We start from the raw sequence: 23,692 nt of genomic DNA on the forward strand, positions 1-23,692 counted from the left end.
ATCAATAAGGTAATAGAGTCCAGGTGAGTCCCATGAAGCGCTGATGCACGTAACGATGCATAATGATAGGCCGCCTGGTGTCCTAGAGTGTCAGAGAGGGAGGGCAGGAGCATGTGTGACAGTACATTCATTTTTATTCTCTTTCAGGAATGTTAAAATGTGATTGTAAAGATACTGTATGTGAATATGCCAGCTTACCAGGTGCCACAGGTGTTCCCTGACCATGTCTAAGGCGGACAAGGAACTCTGTGACATATCATTCATATGACAGACATAACCAATGCCCCAAAAATACTTTATAGTAACCCCTCAGTAGAGCCCACTTATGCATTAAAATCCATTCACGGCAGAGCATAGTTCAACCCGCTCTGAGTGAGTGAGAGGTCATGAAGTGTGTCAGACTAGAGGCTGGTAAGCATTTAACGTGCAGAATACACAGTTCACACCTTCACTTCCCCATAACCCACTGTGTCTTACTATACACTCCCATGCATACCAATTCTGCAACCTTGCAAAACTTGTAATTGTGATGCTTCTTATTCAATTTTAGCTCAGTGTGAAAACGCACCACACCTGATTCTTTGGTTCTATGGCTGAGAGCCTATTTGCTTAGACCGCTGTAACCTGGACACTGACAGGTCTGTTGGTTCTGGAATCTGAGAACAATGTTACATGGAAACTGACAGGTCTGTTGGTTCTGCAACCTGAGAACAGCATGGGGATGCAAAGCTGGCACCCAAACCCACCTCTCACTGTGGTGTCAGAAACCCACCTCTCACTGTGGCGTCAGAAACCCACCTCTCACTGTGGCGTCAGAAACCCACCTCTCACTGTGGCGTCAGAAACCCACCTCTCACTGTGGCGTCAGAAACCCACCTCTCACTGTAGCCTCTCACTGTGGCATCAGAAACCCACCTCTCACTGTGGCATCAGAAACCCACCTCTCACTGTGGCGTCAGAAACCCACCTCTCACTGTGGCGTCAGAAACCCACCTCTCACTGTGGCATCAGAAATCCACCTCTCACTATGGCATCAGAAACAAGCTCTTTATTTCCACGTTGGTGTGATGTATCTTAATCAGTGGTGTGATTCAGCTGAGAAAGCTGCTGGCTCCTTGCCTGAGAACACGCCTGTGGGAAACATAATACCAAAACACATACTAAATCTGTACACACACACACACAAACAGAAAAAGAGACACAGACATGCACCCATAATAGGATAATTAACACACATGTGTGCCAGAGGAGGCTGGTGGGAGGAGCAATAGGGGGACAGGCTCATTGGTTTCCATATATGTGGTTTCCATATATTTTGTGTTTGATACCGTTCTATTTATTACATTCCAGCCATTAGAACTAGCCTGTCCTCCTATGATGTGTAGAAATTATAATTGCTGCAAACGGATTGTCCTTTGGGGACTATAAACATTTACAGAACACACACGCAACCATCATGTTTTAAAAGAGAACATGGCGCACCCCTGCATAGGTTCACACTCCCACATGTGACTGACAGAAACCAAGAACATACAATTATCACATCTGTACTAATGAGTATGGTACCCCGCATTCCTCTGCTTACTATTGAGAAGGAATATATATTTATCAATTATTTATTTGGACTGCAAGTCATTAGTCTGAGTTCATTATGCTGTTAAAATGCAAATCCCCTGTTCAGAAAAAAATGTATATGCCTGAGACGAAGACGTTTGGCGCCTCTTTCAAACGGTGGTCATTTGGTTAATTGACTCCTCTCAGTTAACAAGAGGATTAGCATTAAGGCTAATCAAGGCCATCCCCTTGTGTGCCATGCCACCATGTGAAGCCTGACCCCAGTCAACACACTATACTGCTTGCTGAACACTCAGGGTCAAAACTGAGAAAATGACGACTACAGCCTGCCAGATGCTTATTGACAACAATGGATGAGCAGAGTCGAAGAACTGAGCTCTCAATATACAGTACCAGTCAACTTTGGACACACCTACTCATTAAAGGGTTTTTCTTTATTTTTACTATTTTCTACATTGTAGAATAATAGTGAAGACAAACTAAGAAATAACACATGGAATCATGTAGTAACCCCAAAAGTGTTAAACAAATCAAAATATATTTGATATTTGATATTCTTCAAAGTAGCCACCCTTTGCCTTGATGACAGCTTTGCACACTGTTAATTGAAATGCATTACAGGTGTGCCTTGTTAAAAGTTAATTTGTGGAATTTCATTCGTTAATGCATTTAAGACAATCAGTTGTGTTGTGACAAGGCAGGGGTGGTAAACAGAAGATAGCCCTAAGTCCATTTTATGGCAAGAACAGCTCAAATAAGCTAAGAGAAACAACAATACATCATTACTTTAAGACACGGTCAGCCAAGAAAATTTCAAGAACTTTGAAAGTTTCTTCAAGTACAGTTGCAAAAACCAGCAAGCGCTATAATAAAACTGTCTTCACAGAGTTCAAGTAACAGACACATCTCAACATCAACTGTTCAGAGGAGACTGTGTGAATCAGGCCTTCATGGTTGAATTGCTACAAAGAAACCACTACCAAAGGACACCAATAAGAAGAAGAGACTTGCATGGGCCAAGAAACACGAGCAATGGACATTAGACTGGTCGAAATCTGTCCTTTGGTCTGATAAGTCCAAATTTGTCACAAGCGTCGTCTAGGAAATGACCGGACCAAAGTGCTGCAGGGTGGCGAGCGTACATTTTCCTTTTTATTTTTAAACGTCGCCAACAAAAAACGAACGTGAAGCTCAGTAAGGCTATACATGCATTAACGAAGACAACTACCCACAACTAAGGTGGAAAAACAGGCTGCCTAAGTATGATTCCCAATCAGAGACAACGATAGACAGCTGTCCCTGATTGAGAACCATACCCAGCCAAAACATAGAAACAGAAAACATAGAAATAAAGAAACTAGAATGCCCAACCGTAGTCGCACCCTGGCCTAACCAAAATAGAGAATAAAAGCCTCTCTATGGCCAGGGCGTGACAAAATTTCACATTCTTGGTTCCAACCGCCATGTCTTTGTGAGATGCAGAGTAGGTGAACGGATGATCTCTGCATGTATGGTTCCTACGTGAAGCATGGAGGAGGAGGTGTGATGGTGCTTTGCAGGTGACACTGTCTGTGATTTATATAGAATTCAAGGCACACTTAACCAGCATGGCTACCACAGCATTCTGCAGCGATACGCCATCCCATCTGGTTTGCGCTTAGTGGAACTATCATTTGTTTTTCAACAGGACAATAACCCAACACACCTCCAGGCTGTGTAAGGGCTATTTGACTAAGGAGGAGAGTGATTGAGTCCTGCATCAGATGACCTGGCCTCCACAATCACCCGACCTCAACCCAATTGAGATGTTTTGGGATGAGTTGGACCGAGCCAACAAGTGCTCAGCAAATGTGGGAACTCCTTCAAGACTGTTGGAAAATAATTCCTCATGAAGCTGGTTGTGAGAATGCCAAGAATGTGCAAAGCTGTCAAGGCAATGGGTGGCTACTTTGAAGAATTAAAAAAATAAAATATATTTTGATTTGTTTCACACTTTTTTGGTTACTACATGATTCCATATGTGTTATTTCATAGTTTTGATGTCTTCACTATTATTCTACAATGTAGAAAATAGTCAAAATAAAGAAAAACCCTTGAATGAGTAGGTGTGTCCAAACTTTTTACTGGTACTGTATGTCTCAAAAGTATCTCTTGTAAACAAGGTATTTTGACACCAATGGGACTTCCTGGCAAAATAAAGGTTAAATAATAACAGCTAAAATAAACATTACAGGCACAGCTAAGGCCCGATTGTGGGTTGTCGACAATGCTGCTTTTAAAGCAATGTTCCCGGGGAAAATGCTGCAGATGTCGGCTCAATAGGAAATTACCTTCAAAACTGCATTTTCAACAAGCAGCGATCGGATTGAATCCCGTCCTAGATTTTGTTGATCTCACCAGGCTCTAATATCATTAGTTTCCTGCTGCCAAATAATGAATGTTCCCAGATGGCAGCTCTGATTGGAAAATGCAGCAGAGTGCAGTGCAAGGTGGACGGTGTGATCCTAAATAATTTTGTAGTATCACCCGCGGTCATCATTAGAGCATCAGATTATCATTTGAGTGTTAGATTATGTGATTTTGAAGCTTTGGGTTCAGAAAGAAAATGAAGAAAATATTTACTGACTGAAAGTGTCCCCAACTCCACCACTCCCACACTCAGACACCAAGTGGCACCGAATTCTGTTAGGGTCTCCATTGGTGTCAGTGTTCTCATGCGTTTTGGGTTGTTGCTGTCATTTCCAGCAATTTCCTCTTTGGCAGAGGGCAGCTTTCAATTTGGCTCCCGTTCCCTTCAAATCTGTTTGCTTGACTGAGAGCCCAGAGTTCTCCCCCTGTGATGCTAATACACACACACACACACACACACACACACACACACACACACACACACACACACACACACACACACACACACACACACTTGTATGTATATTGTGCACACACTCATGCACAAGCATGAACTCCCACAAGCTATTCTATTCAAAGACAAGAATAGTGTTATTTGCAATGATAGGGTAAAAAATAAGTAATTGCTATGTAGCCCCTCTTTTGCCAAAGTAAAGGCCTTAATGTATCCCCTTAATAAATGTCATTGACACAAGCATCAAAGACCTGGCTTCAGAACGCGTGCACACACGGGCATTAGACAGTGTGTCGTCAAAGCAGGCCCAATGGCGGTGTGCAGAATGGGGTATGCCTCAGGGCTCTGGTACTGCCTCAACACCCCTCCATCTCAGGCTGAGTATGCACTTGTGTGCACCAATGGCAGCCTGAGAATGAATGAGGATGCCACCTTGCCAAACACAGTGAAAAATGTAAAAAAGACACCATTCTTCAACAGACCCCCCCCCCATATTTTTATGAAATATTGGTTTTATAGTAACTATGAATCTGCTGAGTAACAAAATCAACCCATGGGTATAATACATTAACTGGTCCCTATATTTTGAAATCCAAAAACACCATATTCATAAACGTTTATGGCTTTATAGGGAGCCAGCATTATCGCTACAAATTTAGATCTCCACTCCAAACTCTCCTTTATCGTCCCCCAAATGGGAACTGGGCTACAAAATGGTTTGAACAAACCCAAGCACATTTACTTTCCATCTGTCCTTATGAAGTCCTGGCCAAGCAGCCATTCTGATCATCCCCCATATGCTTTGTGTTGTTGGATAATAAAGGAAGGGAAGGGTTGGGTCTGGATGGAACTCTGATGTTCCGTTCTGAGGGTACAAAACATTCTGAGGATGGGTTCTGATTCTGAAGCCAGGGCAGGAATGGATGTGACAATGTTGGCATCACCAGGCTCATTCAGCTACCCTGCCTCCTGTCCTATCCAGTCCTGTCCCTTTCTGTGCCTGGCTGGCTGAAGTCAGAGACACATAATGTCTACACTAGCATTCTACCTAGAATAAAGCAATGTATTCAGCATGTATTTAAAGTTGTATACTTGCGTGAATATTTGAATGTAGCCTAGCTAGCCTAAGGATATACTTGATTATAATACCTTTTTCGGGACCAAACCTGTGCCTGCCTAGAGTGGGCCATATGTTTTCTCAAAGTTGGGTGGGTTTCCAAATCACACTGTTGTTGTTGACTAAATTAAATATAAACCGTGGCGCAGCAGGTTTTCTAAAGGCAGTGTGTGGGAGGGTGCCAGTTTAAAGCTAAATCTGTCTTTAAAAATGTATGGTAAACAAACTCAACAACTCAGAGGAGAGTGGGACTGCATTTTAGTCAGAGATAAAAACATGATGTGTGTGTGTGTGTGTACCATAACACACACAAACATTCTAACTAAGGATTCTGGTCATACGCTCTCCTTGAACTCTATGGGCTAACTTTAGATGGAATCTACAAATTGGTTCTGAGGACTTAAGGATGGTGAGGAAGCTGGCTATAGGCTCCACATTACTATGGAGACAACTTAGATGAATGAACACATACACAGACCGCACATAAACACACTTATCCGTTGTTAAAGGCCTGAGTAATCTTTACAAAAACAAATATACAAACATATCAACACACTTAGGACTTCGTCATAAACCATGATTGTGGTAGTCCATAATAATAATTCTTATGTTCATTATTATACTTAGTTTCAACAAATTGTTCCATATGCTAAATAGCAATGCGTTGCTAAAATGAGTTCAGGATGACACATCGCATACATCACTTAGAGAAATGAAGTGAACCAACCACAAAACCATTCCAATCTCACCAGAGTTGATGCACACCTTTGGTAATCTGAATAGAAGTGACCATCAACCTAGCCCACCTTCTCCATCTCACGAAGACATGCACACACTAACAAAAAATGCACACACGCACACATACACGGACTAACAAACATGCTCACATGCATTTGTGCACACACAAACCAATCAAAGAAATCACCTGCATTAATACACAATTTTGTAGATATTTTCAACTTAATTGCTCTTGCTAGCAAAAAACTAATTGGTAACTCTTGATATTTTTGAAAAAGACACTCCTGACAATATCCTAAGGGTTTAGAGAATTTAAGGTTGTAACTGTGATGTTTAAGAACTTTGTAATTATTGTACTTTAAATGTTAGAAAAGCGGTTAGCTTTTGGCTAGCTGCGGGTAGCTTTTGGCTAGCTGCGGTTAGTTGGTTGCTAGCTCCGGTTAGTTGGTTGCTAGCTTCGGTTATGCTAGCTTGTTCAATCATTTTCCAATAATTAGCATTAATGTCAGTTGCAATAGTCTTGTCTTTCTATTAGCCCTCTTCTTATACTGGTTAAATGTATTTTGAACATGGTATAAAGTAACTTCTAATGAGTTATAAAGGCTTTCATGTTTTACAGTCTCCTATGGGGCTATAGTGGGCAACAGTCAACTACATAATTATAACCCAAACAGGTGAATTAAAGTTAAGAGTAAATGTGTTTGCGGTATAAATGTAAAGAATTTGAGGATGTGAATATGTCAGGGATTTATGAGACAGATCACTAAATACACTTTAAAGAAAACAAAAGAAAACATTGAAATACAATGAAAATAATCTCAATTATTTTATTCAACATTTTCTCAAGTGCAAACGTTGAATAAAATAATTGAGAGAACCTTTGAAAGAGAAGACACGTTCTCCTGTTTCATTATTTATCCTGTGTTACGATAACTATTATCTGCTGCACCAGTCCAAAAACTGGGACCTGTAACACTACATTTAATTGACTGCAATTTCAGCAACTCGAATCGTTGAATCTCGATCTGACTGTGAACATTTGAAACTACAGCTGGCGAGTCTGGGAACCTTCTCCCCTGCAGACGGAAGCCCTGTTTTGACCGGCTCTGTTGGACCAGCATGTAATGCCAAAGGGACCTGTAGACTGAAGGCACTCAGCCATCCCTAACATGTAAGCATCTGTTCCCCTGAGGCCGAAGCCATTATAGTTTAGCCTCTAACCTACACTCTCTCTATAAGCAACACTCCCTCTCTCCCTAGAGGGCTGGCCAACCTGCACCTATCATTTGTCTTCTTACACACAATGCAGGAGAACTACAGTAGCCTTAGGAAAGGTATGGTGAGTGTGGTACTGTAGAGAGAGGGATGTGTGAAAAAGTTCTGTGAATAAAGAGTGAGAGCAGATGATCATTGTTCACGGCATGCCCAGAGTGAGAGGAGGGATTGATCGCTTTTCTGTCACTCCGTATGACATGTCTGTCTCTTGTCAGTCTGAATGAAGTCAGCAACTCTCTAAACCTCTGAGAAACACTGAAGGAACATGACTACTTTCCATAATTCCTCCTGTAGGTAGATGATCAATCAAACATCCATCACCTGGGATCTGAGGACCTACAGGCATTCAAATCTGAGTTCAAAACGCAACCACAGTCTGCCAAAGATTTTGAATTCTGTAATTTCCTATTGTTGCCTGACTGTCACGAGAATTTTCAATCCCAATGATAATAACTATCAATCAATAGCTTTGACCAATCCCCGAGGTTTGTAAGACCATGGGTATAATAATAATAATTAGGCAAAGACTCAGCTTATGCAAAAGATTAGTACCGTTTATTCAGAGAACGTTCTGAAGTCCATTATACAAAGACATCCATTTTATAGCTGCGCACATACTTCCACACAAACAGTAGATATCCTACGCACATACATACACACAAACAGTAGGTGAGTTTTATCCTTCTCCATAGTTCTCACCACTGTGTATCACTACCCAGCCGACAGTTCCATTCCCCCGAGATTAGGGGAACCTTGAGAAGTACTCCTTATGCTATCATAGGTTTTCTCAGAGGCCTAGCCAGGTCGGTCCAAACACAGTTTAATTGTTCTCGTTTTTTGTCTTCGGCACACACATACAAGTTCAAATCCTAAGCTACGCCTTGCTCAAACAGTCTGTGTTTTTCCACTATACAGATACATTGTTTAATCTAATTCTGACTAAAACTACACACATCATCAGATTATAATTTTATGATTCTAATCAATTTCATACAATTATAAGGTTTCAGAGTGGAATTATTTAATCATTATCTTTCAACATATACATTATTTTATCACTGACCCAACCCACTCATTCCATCCACATTGACACTCCCTCCCACTCACTGTACTCAGTGACCTACTTCACTGACCAATAAACACAAACTATAAACCCCTTTACAGCCAATCCTCTGAGGGCTTACAAGAGTGTTAAAATGTCAGATTCCTATTCTGGAGCCTATAAAAAGATGGAGATGAATAGAAAATGTGGGTTTAGAGGCTGTGCTGACAATGCTCTCCCTGCCAACACACCGAATATGTCCTTCATATACCAGTGGACAGGTCATTCTCAGGTCATATACAAATGTATTGCAATGAAATACAAACACACCCGCTGTTATGTTCCCGATATGACAGTCATTCCAGTAACATGAAGGAAACTACACAAGATAATAGAAGAAGAAAAAGAACAATAAATCAGCAACAAACAACAAAAGATAACATTGCGTACACGAAATGTACTGATTGTAAATGCATGCACTTGCCTATATAGTGAACTACTATTATGGGCTCTGGTCAAAAGAAGTACACTATATAGAGAGTAGGGCACAGGAGGCTACTGAGGGGAGGATGGCTCATAACAAACCAAGCTTTAAGTTTCTGTCTTTCCATTCACACGAGTGACATAGACAAATATACAGTGCATTCGGGAAGTATTCCGACCCATTCATTACATTACAGCCTGATTCAAAAAAATATATAGATTTTTTAAATCCCCTCATCAATCGATGCACAATACCCCAATGATGAGAGTGAATGAACAATGGAGTGAATGAATGAATGGCATGAAACACATGGAAACCATGCGTTTGATGTATTTGATACCATTCCACATATTCCGCTCCAGCCATTACCACAAGCCTGTCCTCCCCAATTAAGGTGCCACCAACCTCCTGTGGAATAGTGTGCCATTTCTCCACCCTACCCTTCTCTAAACTCCTCTGTCAGCCTTACACCATCCAGCAGCCAGGTATAATCACCTGCATAACCAGTAGCGGTGTGTGAGTAAATTCACTGGGGAAGCCAAGCCAGGAAAAATAATGTGTTGTGATAATTGCATTGTTTGTGATATACAGTGCCTTCGGAAAGTATTCAGACCCCTTGACTTTTTCCAAATTTTATTACCTTACAGCCTTATTCTAAAATATATATTTTTTTAAATCCTCAGCAATCTACGCACAATACCCCATAATGACAAAACGAAAACAGGTTTAGCCATTTTTGCAAATGTATTTAAAAAAATGAAATACCTTATTTACATAAGTATTCAGACCCTTTGCTATGAGACTCGAAATGAGCTCAGGTGCATCCTGTTTCCGTTGATAATCCTTGATGTTTTTACAACTTGATTGGAGTCCACCTGTGGTAAATTGATTGAACGTGATTTGGAAAGGCACACATCTGTCTATATAAGGTCTCACAGTTGACAGTGCATGTCAGAGCAAAAACCAAGCCATGAGGTCGAAGGAATTGTCCGTAGAGCTCCAAGATAGGATTGTGTCGAGGCACAGATCTGGGGAAGGGTAACAAAAAATGTCTGCAGCATTGAAGGTCCCCAAGAACACAGTGGCCTCCATCATTCTTAAACTCTTTGACCTGAATGCCAAGCATCACGTCTGGAGGAAGCCTGGTACCATCCCTACGGTGAAGCATGGTGGTGGCAGTATCATGCTGTGGGGATGTTTTTCAGCAGCAGGGACTGGGAGAATAGTCAGAATAGAGGGATAGATGAATGAAGCAAAAGAGATATGAATGAAGTAAAGTGAGATCCTTGATGAAACCCTGCTTCAGAGCGCTCAGAACCTCAGACTGGAGTGAGGCTTCACCTTCCAACAGGACAACGACCCTAAGCACACAGCCAAGACAATGCAGGAGTGGCTTCGGGACCAGTCTCTGAATGTCCTTGAGTGGCCCAGCCAGAGCCCGGACTTGAACCCGATCGAACATCTCTGGAGAGACCTGAAAATATGTGCAGCGACGCTCCCCATCCAACCTGACATAGCTTGAGAAGATCTGCAGAGAAAAATGGGAGAAATTCCCCAAATACTGGTGTGCCAAGCTTGTTGCGTCATACCCAAGAAGACTCGAGGCTGTAATCACTGCCAAAGATGCTTCAACAAAGTATTGAGTAAAGGGTCTGCATAGTTACGTAATATTTCAGTTTTTTTTATATATATTTAAATTGTCAAACATTTCTAAAAACCTGCTTTTGCTTTCTCATCACGGGGTATTGTACATAGATTGATGCGGGATTTAAAAATATTTTTTTTTTTAGAATAAGGCTGTAATGTAATGAATGGGTTGGAATACTTTCTGAATGCACTGTATATTTGCCTATGTCACTCGTGTGAATGGAAAGACAGAAACTTAAAGCTTGGTCGCAAATGGATCTTCCAAATGGACAACGACCCCAAGCATACTTCCAAAGTTCTGGATAAATGGCTTAAGGACAACCAAGTCAAGGTATTGAAGTGGACATCACAAAGCCCTGACCTCAATCCTATAGAACATTTGTGGGCATAACTGAAAAAGCATCTGCGAGCAAGGAGGTCTACAAATCTGACTCAGTTACACCAGCTCTGTCAGGAGGAATGGGCCAAAATTCACCCAACTTATTGTGGGAAGCTTGTGGAAGGCTACCTAAAATGTTTGACCCAAGTTAAACAATTTAAAGGCAATGCTACCAACTACTAATTGAGTGTATGTAAACTTCTGACCCATGTGATGAAAGAAATAAAAGCTGGAATAAATCATTCTCTCTACTATTATTCTGACATTTCACATTCTTAAAATAAAGTGAACTAACTGACCTAAGACAGGGAATTTTAACTAGGGTTAAATGTCAGGAATTGTGAAAAACTGAGTTTAAATCAAAAAATCAAATCAAATCAAATTTTATTAGTCACATACACATGGTTAGCAGATGTTAATGCGAGTGTAGCGAAATGCTTGTGCTTCTAGTTCCGACAATGCAGTAATAACCAACAAGTAATCTAACCTAACAATTCCACAACTACTACCTTATACACACACACAAGTGTAAAGGGATAAAGAGTATGTACATAAAGATATATGAATGAGTGGTGGTACAGAACGGCATGGCAAGATGCAGTAGATGGTATAGAGTACGGTATATACATATGAGATGAGTACTGTAGGGTATGTAAACATAAAGTGGCATAGTTTAAAGTGGCTAGTGGTACATGTATTACATAAAGATGGCAAGATGCAGTAGATGATAAAGAGTACAGTATATACATATGAGATGGGTAATGTAGGGTATGTAAACATTATATTAAGTGGCATTGTTTAAAGTGGCTAGTGGTACATTTTTACATAATTTCCATCAATTCCCATTTTTAAAGTGGCTGGAGTTGAGTCAGTATGTTGGCAGCGGCCGCTAAATGTTAGTGGTGGCTGTTTAACAGTCTGATGGCCTTGAGATAGAAGCTGTTTTTCAGTCTCTCGGTCCCTGCTTTGATGCACCTGTACTGACCTCGCCTTCTGGATGATAGCGGGGTGAACAGGCAGTGGCTTGGGTGGTTGTTGTCCTTGATGATCTTTATGGCCTTCCTGTGACATCGGGTGGTGTAGGTGTCCTGGAGGGCAGGTAGTTTGCCCCCGGTGATGCGTTCTGCAGACCTCACTACCCTCTGGAGAGCCTTACGGTTGTGGGCGGAGCAGTTGCCGTACCAGGCGGTGATACAGCCCGACAGGATGCTCTCGATTGTGCATCTGTAGAAGTTTGTGAGTGCTTTTGGTGACAAGCCGAATTTCTTCAGCCTCCTGAGGTTGAAGAGGCGCTGCTGCGCCTTCTTCACAACGCTGTCTGTGTGGGTGGACCAATTCAGTTTGTCCGTGATGTGTACACCGAGGAACTTAAAACTTTCCACCTTCTCCACTACTGACCCGTCGATGTGGATAGGGGGGTGCTCCCTCTGCTGTTTCCTGAAGTCCACAATCATCTCCTTTGTTTTGTTGACGTTGAGTGTGAGGTTATTTTCCTGACACCACACTCCGAGGGCCCTCACCTCCTCCCTGTAGGCCGTCTCGTCGTTGTTGGTAATCAAGCCTACCACTGTAGTGTCATCCGCAAACTTGATGATTGAGTTGGAGGCGTGCATGGCCACGCAGTCGTGGGTGAACAGGGAGTACAGGAGAGGGCTCAGAACGCACCCTTGTGGGGCCCCAGTGTTGAGGATCAGCGGGGTGGAGATGTTGTTACCTACCCTCACCACCTGGGGGCGGCCCGTCAGGAAGTCCAGGACCCAGTTGCACAGGGCGGGGTCGAGACCCAGGGTCTCGAGCTTGATGACGAGTTTGGAGGGTACTATGGTGTTAAATGCTGAGCTGTAATCGATGAACAGCATTCTCACATGGGTATTCCTCTTGTCCAGATGGGTTAGGGCAGTGTGCAGTGTGGTTGCGATTGCGTCGTCTGTGGACCTATTGGGTCGGTAAGCAAATTGGAGTGGGTCTAGGGTGTCCGGTAGGGTGGAGGTGATATGGTCCTTGACTAGTCTCTCAAAGCACTTCATGATGACGGAAGTGAGTGCTACGGGGCGGTAGTCGTTTAGCTCAGTTACCTTAGCTTTCTTGGGAACAGGAACAATGGTGGCCCTCTTGAAGCATGTGGGAACAGCAGACTGGGATAAGGATTGATTGAATATGTCCGTAAACACACCAGCCAGCTGGTCTGCGCATGCTCTGAGGACGCGGCTGGGAATGCCGTTTAAATGTATTTGGCTATGTTGTATGTAAACTTAAACTGTATATACAGGGGGTACCAGTACCGATTCAATGTGCGGGGGTACAGGTTAGTCAAGGTAATTTGTACATATAGATAGGGGTAAAGTGACTATGCATAGATAATAAACAGCAAGTAGCAGCAGTGTAAAAACAAAGGGGGGGAGCTCAATGCAAATAGTCCGGGTGGCCACTTGATTAATTGTTCAGCAGTCTTATGGCTCGGGGTAGAAGCTGTTAAGGAGCTTTTTGGACCTAGACTTGGCGCTCCGGTACCGCTTGCCGTGTGGTAGCAGAGAGAACAGTCTATGACTTGAGTGACTGGAGTCTGACTTTTAGGCCTTCCTCTGACACCGCCTAGTATACCTCCGGTACCACTTGCCATGCGATAGTAGAGAGAACAGTCATTGACAGCGAACCAGCTGTTATTGACAAATGGACACACACCCCCAATCTCTCCTACTCCTCCCACCTCTCATAGATGAGTTAGCATCCAGAGGTTGATAGGTTCGATGAGTCACTGTACTTCTGGTTGGTTAATGAATGCTCCTTTAAGGCTGGCAGCTCATTGGAGACTGGAGACTGCTGCTCCATGAGCCCTATAGTCCCTTAGTCTGAGTGTGATTTATGATTGATTGAAGAGTCTCTCTGCATCTGTAATGCTCTCTCTGTGTGTGCATGTCTGCGCACTGTTGTGTGCATGTGTATGCTGTATGTACTGTACTAGCATTATCCATGTGTGTTTCCCCATGCAGTTCAAGGTGGAGGGAGAGTGGTGGACGTGGATAGACTACGAGCGGTTCCAGGAGCTTGTCCATGCCTATGAGGCAGCCAGACCTTCTCTGCCCAGGACTACATGGCCAAGACCCCGACCCAGGCCCTGGTTGGTGCCCAGGAGTGAGGCTTCGACCCAACAGACACACGCTACCAGATGAGACACAAGACCAAAGATATCTCAGGATGCTGTGAGAGTGAGTGAGTGAGAGAGATTCCTCCTCTCCATCCACACAAACTTAGACTTTTAGTGTTCATAATTCGGTTATAATGTATTGAGAGAGACAGAAAGCGAGAGATAGAGACAGAATGGAAGAGTGAGTTTATGGATATAAAACATTTAGGAACATACAAGTGTCTTATATCGGTTAAAAGCTTAAATTCTTGTTAATCTAACTGCACTGTCCAGGCAGTTTACTTTGGGCACGTCAGTCAGACAGGAAGTGGAGAAAAATAGAAGTTAAACTTCTTCAGGCTAGGGTCTATTTTTCTCCATTTCCACCTGACTGACGTGCCCAAAGTAAACTGCCTGTTGCTCAGGCCTCCCCCTTTTTCCTCCAAACATAACGATGGTCATTATGGCCAAACAGTTCTATTTTTGTTTCATCAGAACAGAGGACATTTCTCCAAAAAGTATGATCTTTGTCCCCATGTGCAAACCGTAGTGTGGCTTTTTTTTATGATGGTTTTTTATGATGGATTTTTTATGATTTTTTATGATGGAGCAGTGGCTTCTTCCATGCTGAGCGGCCTTTCAGGTTATGAAGATATAGGACTCGTTTTACTGTGGATATAGATACTTTCGTATCTGTTTCCTCCAGCATCTTCACAAGGTCCTTTGCTGTTGTTCTGGGATTGATTTGCACTTTTCGCACCGAAGTACGTTCATCTCTAGGAGACAGAACACGTCTCCTTCCTCAGTGGTATGAAGGCTGCGCGGTCCCATGGTGTTTATACTTGCGTACTATTGTTTGTACAGATGAACGTGGTACCTTCAGGCATTTGGAAATTGCTCCCAAGGATGAACCAGACTTGTGGAGTTCTACAATTGTGGAGTTCTACAATTATTTTCTGAGGTCTTGGCTGATTTCTTGTGATTTTCCCATGATGTCAAGCAAATACGCACTGAGTTTAAAATACATCCACAGGTATACCTCCAATTAACTCAAACTATGTCAATTAGCCTATCAGAAGCTTCTAAAGCCATGACATAATTTTCTGGGATTTTCCAAGCTGTTTAAAGGCACAGTCAACTTCGTTTATGTAAACTTCTGACCCACTGGAATTGTGATACAGTGAATTATAAGTGAAATAATCTGTCTGTAAACAATTGTTGGAAAAATGACTTGTGTCATGCACAAAGTACATGTCCTAACCGACTTGCCAAAACTATAGTTTTGTTAACAAGAAATTTGTGGAGTGGTTGAAGTGTATGTAAACTTCCGACTTCAACTGTAGCCTCATTGATATTTTATTGTGTTACCTAATTAATTAATTTACAAACGAAGAATGTGTTTAGTGAGTCTGCCAGATCAGAGGCAGTAGGGATGACCAGGGATGTTCTCTTGATAAGTGTGTGAATTGGACCATTTTCCTGTCAAAATGTAACAAGCACTTTTTGGTGTCAGGGAAAATGTATGGAGTAAAAAGTAAATGATTTTCTTTAGGAATGTCGTGAAGTAAAAGTAAATGTCGAAAATATAAATGTCACGCCCTGTTCCTGTGATTGTCTCCACCCCCTCCAGGTGTCGCTTATTTCCCCCAGTATATTTATCCCTGTGTTTCCTGTCTCTCTGTGCCAGTTTGTCTTGTATGTTTAGTCAAGTCAACCAGCGTGTTTTTCTCGTACTCCTTTTCTATTCCTGCCTGCCTGCCTGATCATCCTGCCTGCCCTGACCTTGATTCTGCCTGTTCTTCGGTACCTATTGGAGTCTGAACTGATGTTGACCTTTATACCTGTCCACGACCATTCTCTTGCCTACCCCTTTGGATTAATAAACATTGTAAGACTCCAACCATCTGCCTCCTGTGTCTGCATCTGGGTCTCGCCTTGTGCCTTGATAGTACGAACTGGACATGACAGACCCAGCAGACTTGGACCAGCTCTGCCACGCTGTCTCCCTGCAGGGAGCCACCATTAGGAGACATCATGGAGTCAGCATTTCACTGTTAGTCTACAGTACACCTGTTGGTTGCCAAGCATGTGACAAATACAATTTTATTTGAGCTTGTATTTAGCTTACTTACTTTCTCGTGTTCTTATTATTTTCTTTCTTGTGTGTTTTTGTTCTACTTTACTTTATAATATAATATTTGGTTAGGTTCTGATTATTAGAGTAAGAACTCAATGGACACTGTGAAAGTTCAAACCAAGTTAATTCTTTCCAAGGGATCGAACAGCTGAATCGACCAAAACATGTTTACAATAGTGGTGTATATGTAGCCAACTTTGGGTGGAGTCTCCTCCTTCTCGCTAAACATTGTATCTTTATTGCTAGGCAGGAAACAAAGTGATACAGGCCATAAACTTCTCCTTCTCCGTGACCTGACCTCGACCCCCTTCATCACTAATCCATGGCTCTCTCCCCTTATCATTGCCTACCACGTGATTGTTTTCCCTACACTCAGTACATCAAACCAAAGTTTATTTGTCACGTGCGCCGAATACAATAGTGCAAAAAAGGTATTTGGCGAACAATAAGTAGGTAAAGAAATAAAACAACAGTAAAAAGACAGGCTATATACAGTAGCGAGGCTATAAAAGTAGCGAGGCTACATACAGACACCGGTTAGTCAGGCTGATTGAGGTAGTATGTACATGTAGATATGATTAAAATGACTATGCATATGTGATGAACAGAGAGTAGCAGTAGCGTAAAAGAGGGGTTGGCGGGTGTTGGGTGGGACACAATGCAGATAGCCCGGTTAGCCAATGTGCGGGAGTACTGGTTGGTCGGCCCAATTGAGGTAGTATGTACATGAATGTATAGTTAAAGTGACTATGCATATATGATAAACAGAGAGTAGCAGCCGCGTAAAAAGAGGGTTTGGGGGGGGCACACAATGCAAATAGTCCGGGTAGCCATTTGATTACCTTTCCAGGAGTCTTATGGCTTGGGGCTAAAAACTGTTGAGAAGCCTTTTTGTCCTAGACTTGGCACTCCGGTACCGCTTGCCATGCGGTAGTAGAGAGAACAGTCTATGACTGGGGTGGCTGGGGTCTTTGACCATTTTTAGGGCCTTCCTCTGACACCGCCTGGTGTCGAGGTCCTGGATGGCAGACAGCTTAGCCCCAGTGATGTACTGGGCCGTACGTACTACTCTCTGTAGTGCCTTGCGGTCAGAGGCCGAGCAATTGCCGTACCAGGCAGTGATGCCCATACATTCCAAGATAACCATTAACTTCTGGTTTAGCCCCTCGGCTATGGCACCCCTCAGGTCTTTATTACAACTAATGATTAATAACATTTAAAGTTCAGAAATCCGAACCTATCAATTTGTACGACTGATATTGATTACTGCATTGTGGGGAAAGAGCTTGCAAGAAAGGAATTTCACTGTACTTGTGCATGTGACAATAAAAATTAACTCAGCCAGTCAAGAAGATGTGTATCTTTATATAGACATAAGAAACATCTAAAGCGTAATTCAAAAGCTCCTGACATGTTATTGTCTTGCTTGTTTACTCCCTGAGTAGAGACTGGGAATCGTTAAGGCTAGGAATCAGTGGTCAAAGTCACACAGTGCATTTCCAAGCAGCTGTCTCTCCATTAATCACACTCTCTCCTCACTAACCCACCCTCCTCCTGAGAGAGGGTAAGAGAGAGAAAGAGTGCAAGAGAGCGAGAGAGAGAGTGAGAAAAAAAGAGATAGAAAATACAGAAAATGAGAGATGGTGTTTGAGTGAGAGATGGAGGACAGAGAGAGGCCCCTGTCTTCATTCTTCCTCATCTCTTTTCTGTTTCCCGTCACAGCTGAGATGAGGATGAGGGAAGGGTGACTCCTGGTATGCCAGCTTGCATTAGTGCTCTCCAGCTGTTCTGATTGGCTTCCACAGATGCCACACGCTGAGACAAACCACAACTAACACTGCTGCAGTCCCCCAGGGTGGGAGCTGCTCTGCTCGCTAACTGTAGTATGCAATCTGTAGTGCTGCAAAGTCACTTCAGCAGGCATACATGTAGAGAGAGAGAGATTATTTTCCATTTTGTACTTTAACTATTTTTTCACATCGTTATATATGACATTTGAAATGTCTGTATTCCTTTGGAAATGTTGTGAGTTTAATGATTACTGCTCATTTCTTATGATCTATTTCACTTGCTTTGGCAATGTAAACATACAGTATGTTTCCCATGCCAATAAAGCCCTTTGAATTGAATTGAATTTACAGAGACAGAGAGCAGGAGGGAGGAAGGGAGGGGAGGGAGAGAAAGAGATCTGCTTCAAAAACCAAAAACCCCTGCTGTTGAAAACCCCAGCATGGTCCCTTGTCACTAGGAGAGCTGCTGTGGAACTGCACACAAATTGAACTGAACAGAATACAGCATGACAAAACACACCAAAGAGACCTGACATAAGTGACATGGAAACATATTTCACTGGAGTTTGGCTGTGTAGTGTCCGGAGTGATCTTGGGTTCGGTCTTCTAAGTGTTATTTGTATTATTTATTTCAAATTTTCCCCCACCTTTTTATCCCCAATTTTGTGATATCCAATTGGTAGTTACGATCTTGTCTCATCGGGCTCGGAAGAGGCAAAGGTCAATGCGTCCTCAGAAACATGACCTGCCAAGCCGCGCTGCTTCTTAACAGCTGCTCACTTAAACCGGAAGCCAGCCGCACCAATGTGTCGGAGGAAACGCCGTTCAACTGACGACTGAACTGTCTAGTGACTGTCTAGAGGAGAGCTAGCCGCTATGTAGCTACGCTAATGAAGCCTTTAAGAGAAATGTAAAAAGAACCGACTGGGCGCTAATGTTTGTGCTAATAAGGAATGAGACCATTTGTAGGGCCGACACACCAGAGAAAGAAAAAGAGAGACTAGAAAAAATCGCAAAACATATATTTTTTTATTATCCAGTCTAAAAGCAACTCACTTCTATGCTACTGTATTACAAGGCATTATGTATCCACTGTGTATTTTCCTAAACACCCTATATTTTCTGAAGATCGCTCAGGTACCATGAATAGTCGTGAACTAAACCACAGGAGAATTATCTAGCTATCTGTAGTCTCTGAGCTGAGCTTCATTCTTCAGCTATCTCTTCATTCTGATTCTAGAGCAGTTTCCTCACACCAACCGTTCCTCCAACACTTTCTATCTCCCTGGTTGTTCTCTCTAACCATTCTGCCCAGTCGCTGTCTCTGGGGAGACTGTCTGTTGGCTTGCTGTTTTCATTACACACTAATCTGCTGGTGTGAATGAAAGCACTGGGGCCCCCGCACACACAGAGAGCCACAGCGAGTCAGGCCCTGGGCTTATAGCTGCCTGGTCCCCTGGGGAAACACACCAATGCGGCACAAGAGTCGTTAGAAAGTAAGGGGTTCTTCTACGTAGAAGATCATAGGATATCCCAGGACATAGTGTCTCTAATACTGCAATAAGTTCACATAGTTGCTGTCACAAACTCCAAACACCACACAGTTGTCACTGACTAGTTGGATATTAATTTCCTACTGAGCAAACAATTTATGTACTTACAGCACTCATATCAATTCATTTTTATCAGGTTTTTGCTTTGGCAGACCATAAGTACCTCTAGTTCTATGGGAAACACTACAGGATGAGAAACTCTATATTTAGATATAGAGGAGACTGCGGAGTCTTCAAGCCAGGACAGCTTTAAAATACCAACAGAGCCATAGGAGTCAGTCTACATAGAAAGTAACTGAAGGAATATAACATCTATTTGCGTAATTAATAGACTTTTCACCAATCACTGATGAGCTCTGGAGGAGTTGTTGCGCTAACTATTAGCGTGTTAGCCATTAGCTGTGCTGTCATTGTCTAAACCAATAGAGGAGAGGTAACCTCTAACTACTGTACTATACTCATTAGCATGTTAGCTATTAACTGTGATGTTTTACTTTCACGGTCTAGTAACTGTCTAGAGGAGAGCTAGCCGCTATGTGGTTACACTGATGAAGCCTTTAAAAGAAATAGAAACATAACTAATTGGGAGCTAATGTTTGTGATAATGAGGAGGGAGACCATTTGTAGACATATGCGCCATTTGTAGAAGTATGCACTCTCTAACCGCTCTGTCCAGGAGCTGTCTCTGGGGAGACCGTCTGTAAGCATGCTGTTTTCATTACACACTAATCTGCTGGTGTGTATGAGAGCACTGGGGCCTGCCCACACATAGAATGACACTTAGAGTCAGGCCCTGGGCTTACAGCAGTCTGGTCCCCTGGGGAAACACACCAATGATGGAGATCCATCACAGCGATAAGAAACTCTCATGCTCACAAGTACGCACACACACACACACACAAACAAATTGCTTGCTCGCTCAATAGCACACACAGCCACAGTGTGTGTAAGCTCACCACTCCACAATGAGAATGAATAACACAAAAAAAGGATGCTGCAGAGACTTAAAACAGGAGAGTTGCAGATGCTGTTACATAAATCCCAATTAAAGAAACGAACTGAACAACTATTCAGTTCCTCTATATTCAGTTCCTCTACTGTAAAAGGATGTTTCACGGCCATTACAGAAACAGCACGGCCTCCATTGTAAAACGCCACAAATAGAGATACAGCATTCAGATGCTCTGTGGATTGATGCTCTGTGGATTTTAAACACACTGATTTGATCAATTATTGAACAATCACAGATGCAGTACCACACATGCACGTAGTTGTGCACACACACCCATTTATACTGTTTTTAAATTCTAGAGGTGTTAAAATAAGTCTTAAAACAGTATAATCCTCCACCAGATTAAAATCATGTGTATTTGAAAATTCCTTTCTAATGCTCAGGCTATAAAAATAACTGTTTAAAACAGGCAAACTGATGACCATAAATCTTAGAGCTGTAGCGCAATGGCCAGAATACTGCTTGGTCCTGTTTAAGGTGGATAATAAACGCTTGTAGACAGTATCAGAAAAAAAGCACTCAATTATGAAAATGAAGTTACACTGGATAGAGTCTAAACTGGGGTCTCGAATGAGAAAGAAAGAGAGAGAGAAGAGGGAGAGAAGGAGGGAGGTAGAGAGGAATGGGGATGGAGAAAGGGGAGGAAGGGAGGAGAGAGAGGGAAGGAAGGGTGGAAATCAATGCAATGAAATATTGACTGTGGCCTTGTGAGAAATGCCAGCTGGCTCATGAAAAATGGAGATGAATTAAAGGAACAACTGGCTTTTTTGCTCCTTTTGCGTGTCAGGGACCTGCAACGTGCCCACCTACTCAGTCCCGCTGGAGGGACGTTGTCGTCAAGGAGACGGATGTGTCACCTGCCTTCTGAGTCGAGAACTTTTCTTCATCACCATCATCATTGCTCAGGGTCTCGTAACTGAGCACTTTGACAGGCACCAGGGAGGGAGGGAGGGGGCCAACCTGAAAGGTGAGCATTGTGTGTGTTTGTTGCGTGTGTGAATAGGTGTGTTAGTGAAAAACATCTCCCACTTCCTTTGTCTAGTATTTAGCAATGAGCAATATAATTAGCAGTGTGTGTTTCGGCATAACTGTGTGTCAGTGAATCCCCCACCTCTCTCTCCTTTCCCCGTGTTTATTCTAATTAATGGGGTGGAACCACCTCAGACCTCTAGCAAAGCAGGTGCCTCAAGGCAGATGACCAACCTGCCCACTCACTGGTGGAGGTGGATGCCACTCACAGCTCAGGATTCCTGATGCATAGAGTGTTCAAAGAGTTTAATTTGTGACAAAGAGCTAATTTTACAATCACCAGTTATGAGAGAAGCCTAGAGCTGCCCATCTCTCTGTCATAGTATTATCTTCGTTATGCCTTGTTGATCATATTATCTTTGTTGTTTCTGTGGTGACTTCCTAGAAGACTCAATGGGGAACGATACAGATCATAAATACACTTTTCTCACTAACACCCCACAGTGACTCAACACAGAAAGACAGACTGAATTAGGATCAAATCAAAGGCTGTGCCCGCCCCTGTCAACTAGCTCTCCCTCTCCCTCACACAGACAGCAGGGAACCGGGACAGGCTGACTGGGGAATGAGAGAGGTAAACATAATTAATAGATCATTAATAAGCCAGCCAACATCAAATAAAAGCGGGTAAAGAACGCTGAGATTTGGGGAGGAATAAGAAGATGATTATAAGTCAGAGTTTACGTGACGGCAGCACTTTTGTGCATATTAAATAGACGACAAAGAGCATAATTGTGGGCCCCAGAAGATGAATAAACAACTTTCTGTTGAGGTCGAGGAAGCTGTTTCTGTGGTGTTGAGGAGAACAGAGACAGAGATTAATTATTGATGGAATAATTGGCTCCGCAGCACTAGCCTACTGTCTGTTGTAGCAGGGCCAGGACAGAGCCAAAAATTCACAGGTTTTCTTCCATAGTTGACATCATTAAAGTAGAAGATAGGAAAAGATAATGAGAAAAGACAACAGAAAACAACAACAAAGCCAAACCCCCTTGAGTCATGTTTTCATTCTTCCTCTTTGGCTGGAAAAGTAGTCCAAGGAAAAGATGCATATATGTGTCTAAGACTTAACCTAATGAGTCCCACCGTCGCGATATATAACTTCTAACCCCTCTTAAACATTGTGTGTTTGAGCTACAGAATTCTGGGTTGTACCATTGAATTTGTCTATTCCTTTTGTAACCATTAGTCTGTGTGATTAACGGGGGTTGAGCTAGAGCGGTGTTTGTGAGACAAGGGTGGATCCCGAAAGGTGCCGGGTCTTTTTTCCCAAAACGTCTGTAAAGTCAGAATGGCTTGCTCTTTGATGCCTACAAGTGTCACAAGAGTCGTTAGAAAGTAAGGGGTTCTTCTACATAGAAGATCATAGGAAATCCCAGGACATAGTGTCTCTAATACTGTAATAAGTTCACATAGTTGTTGTCACAAACTCCAACAGTTGTCACTAACTAGATGGATATTAATTTCCCACTGAGCAAACAATTTATGTACTCATATCACTCATATCAATTCATTTTTAAATCAGGTTTTTGCTTTGGCAGACCTTTTTTTATTGACATTTTATCAATAAAACTAACGAATGCAATTTTTTATGTAAAACAAAGTGTTCTACTTGTAGCCCTGGTTGTCCTGAAAAGAACATGGTAAAACACTTCATTGTGATGCTAAATATAAAGACTGGACATGCAGATAAATGAAAGTCAGATCAATTAAAAGCCCATTTTTTTGCTGGGGTCTCAGGTTTCGGGGGAATTGAGGTGTGTATATGAATCATATTTGTTGATGACAGGTGGCTGGTGTAGCAAGGTCAAAAAGGCCATAAAACGCCATTATACATGGGGGGAAATGCTTAAATACATGTCATTATTGGCAGGGGAAGACAAGTGTGTGGATAAAGAGTAGAGCGTGACTAGTCCTGAGAGAGAGA

General features: G+C 42.5%; 1 protein-coding gene across 1 annotated transcript in view; it reads left to right on the plus strand.

The window, feature by feature from the left end:
• The window catches only part of tyw1 (tRNA-yW synthesizing protein 1 homolog (S. cerevisiae)), an 80,091-nt gene extending 64,252 nt beyond the window's left edge, over positions 1-15,839 (plus strand). Inside the window, 3 exon segments of the mRNA XM_071358170.1 lie at positions 1,096-1,133; positions 14,111-14,177; positions 14,180-15,839. Coding sequence (XP_071214271.1) covers positions 1,096-1,133; positions 14,111-14,177; positions 14,180-14,334 — 260 coding nt within the window. The 3' untranslated portion in view covers positions 14,335-15,839.
• Positions 15,840-23,692: the final 7,853 nt, after the last annotated feature.

The sequence above is a fragment of the Salvelinus alpinus genome, chromosome 21, assembly GCF_045679555.1.
Source record: "Salvelinus alpinus chromosome 21, SLU_Salpinus.1, whole genome shotgun sequence".
Classification (NCBI taxonomy): Eukaryota; Metazoa; Chordata; class Actinopteri; order Salmoniformes; family Salmonidae; genus Salvelinus; species Salvelinus alpinus.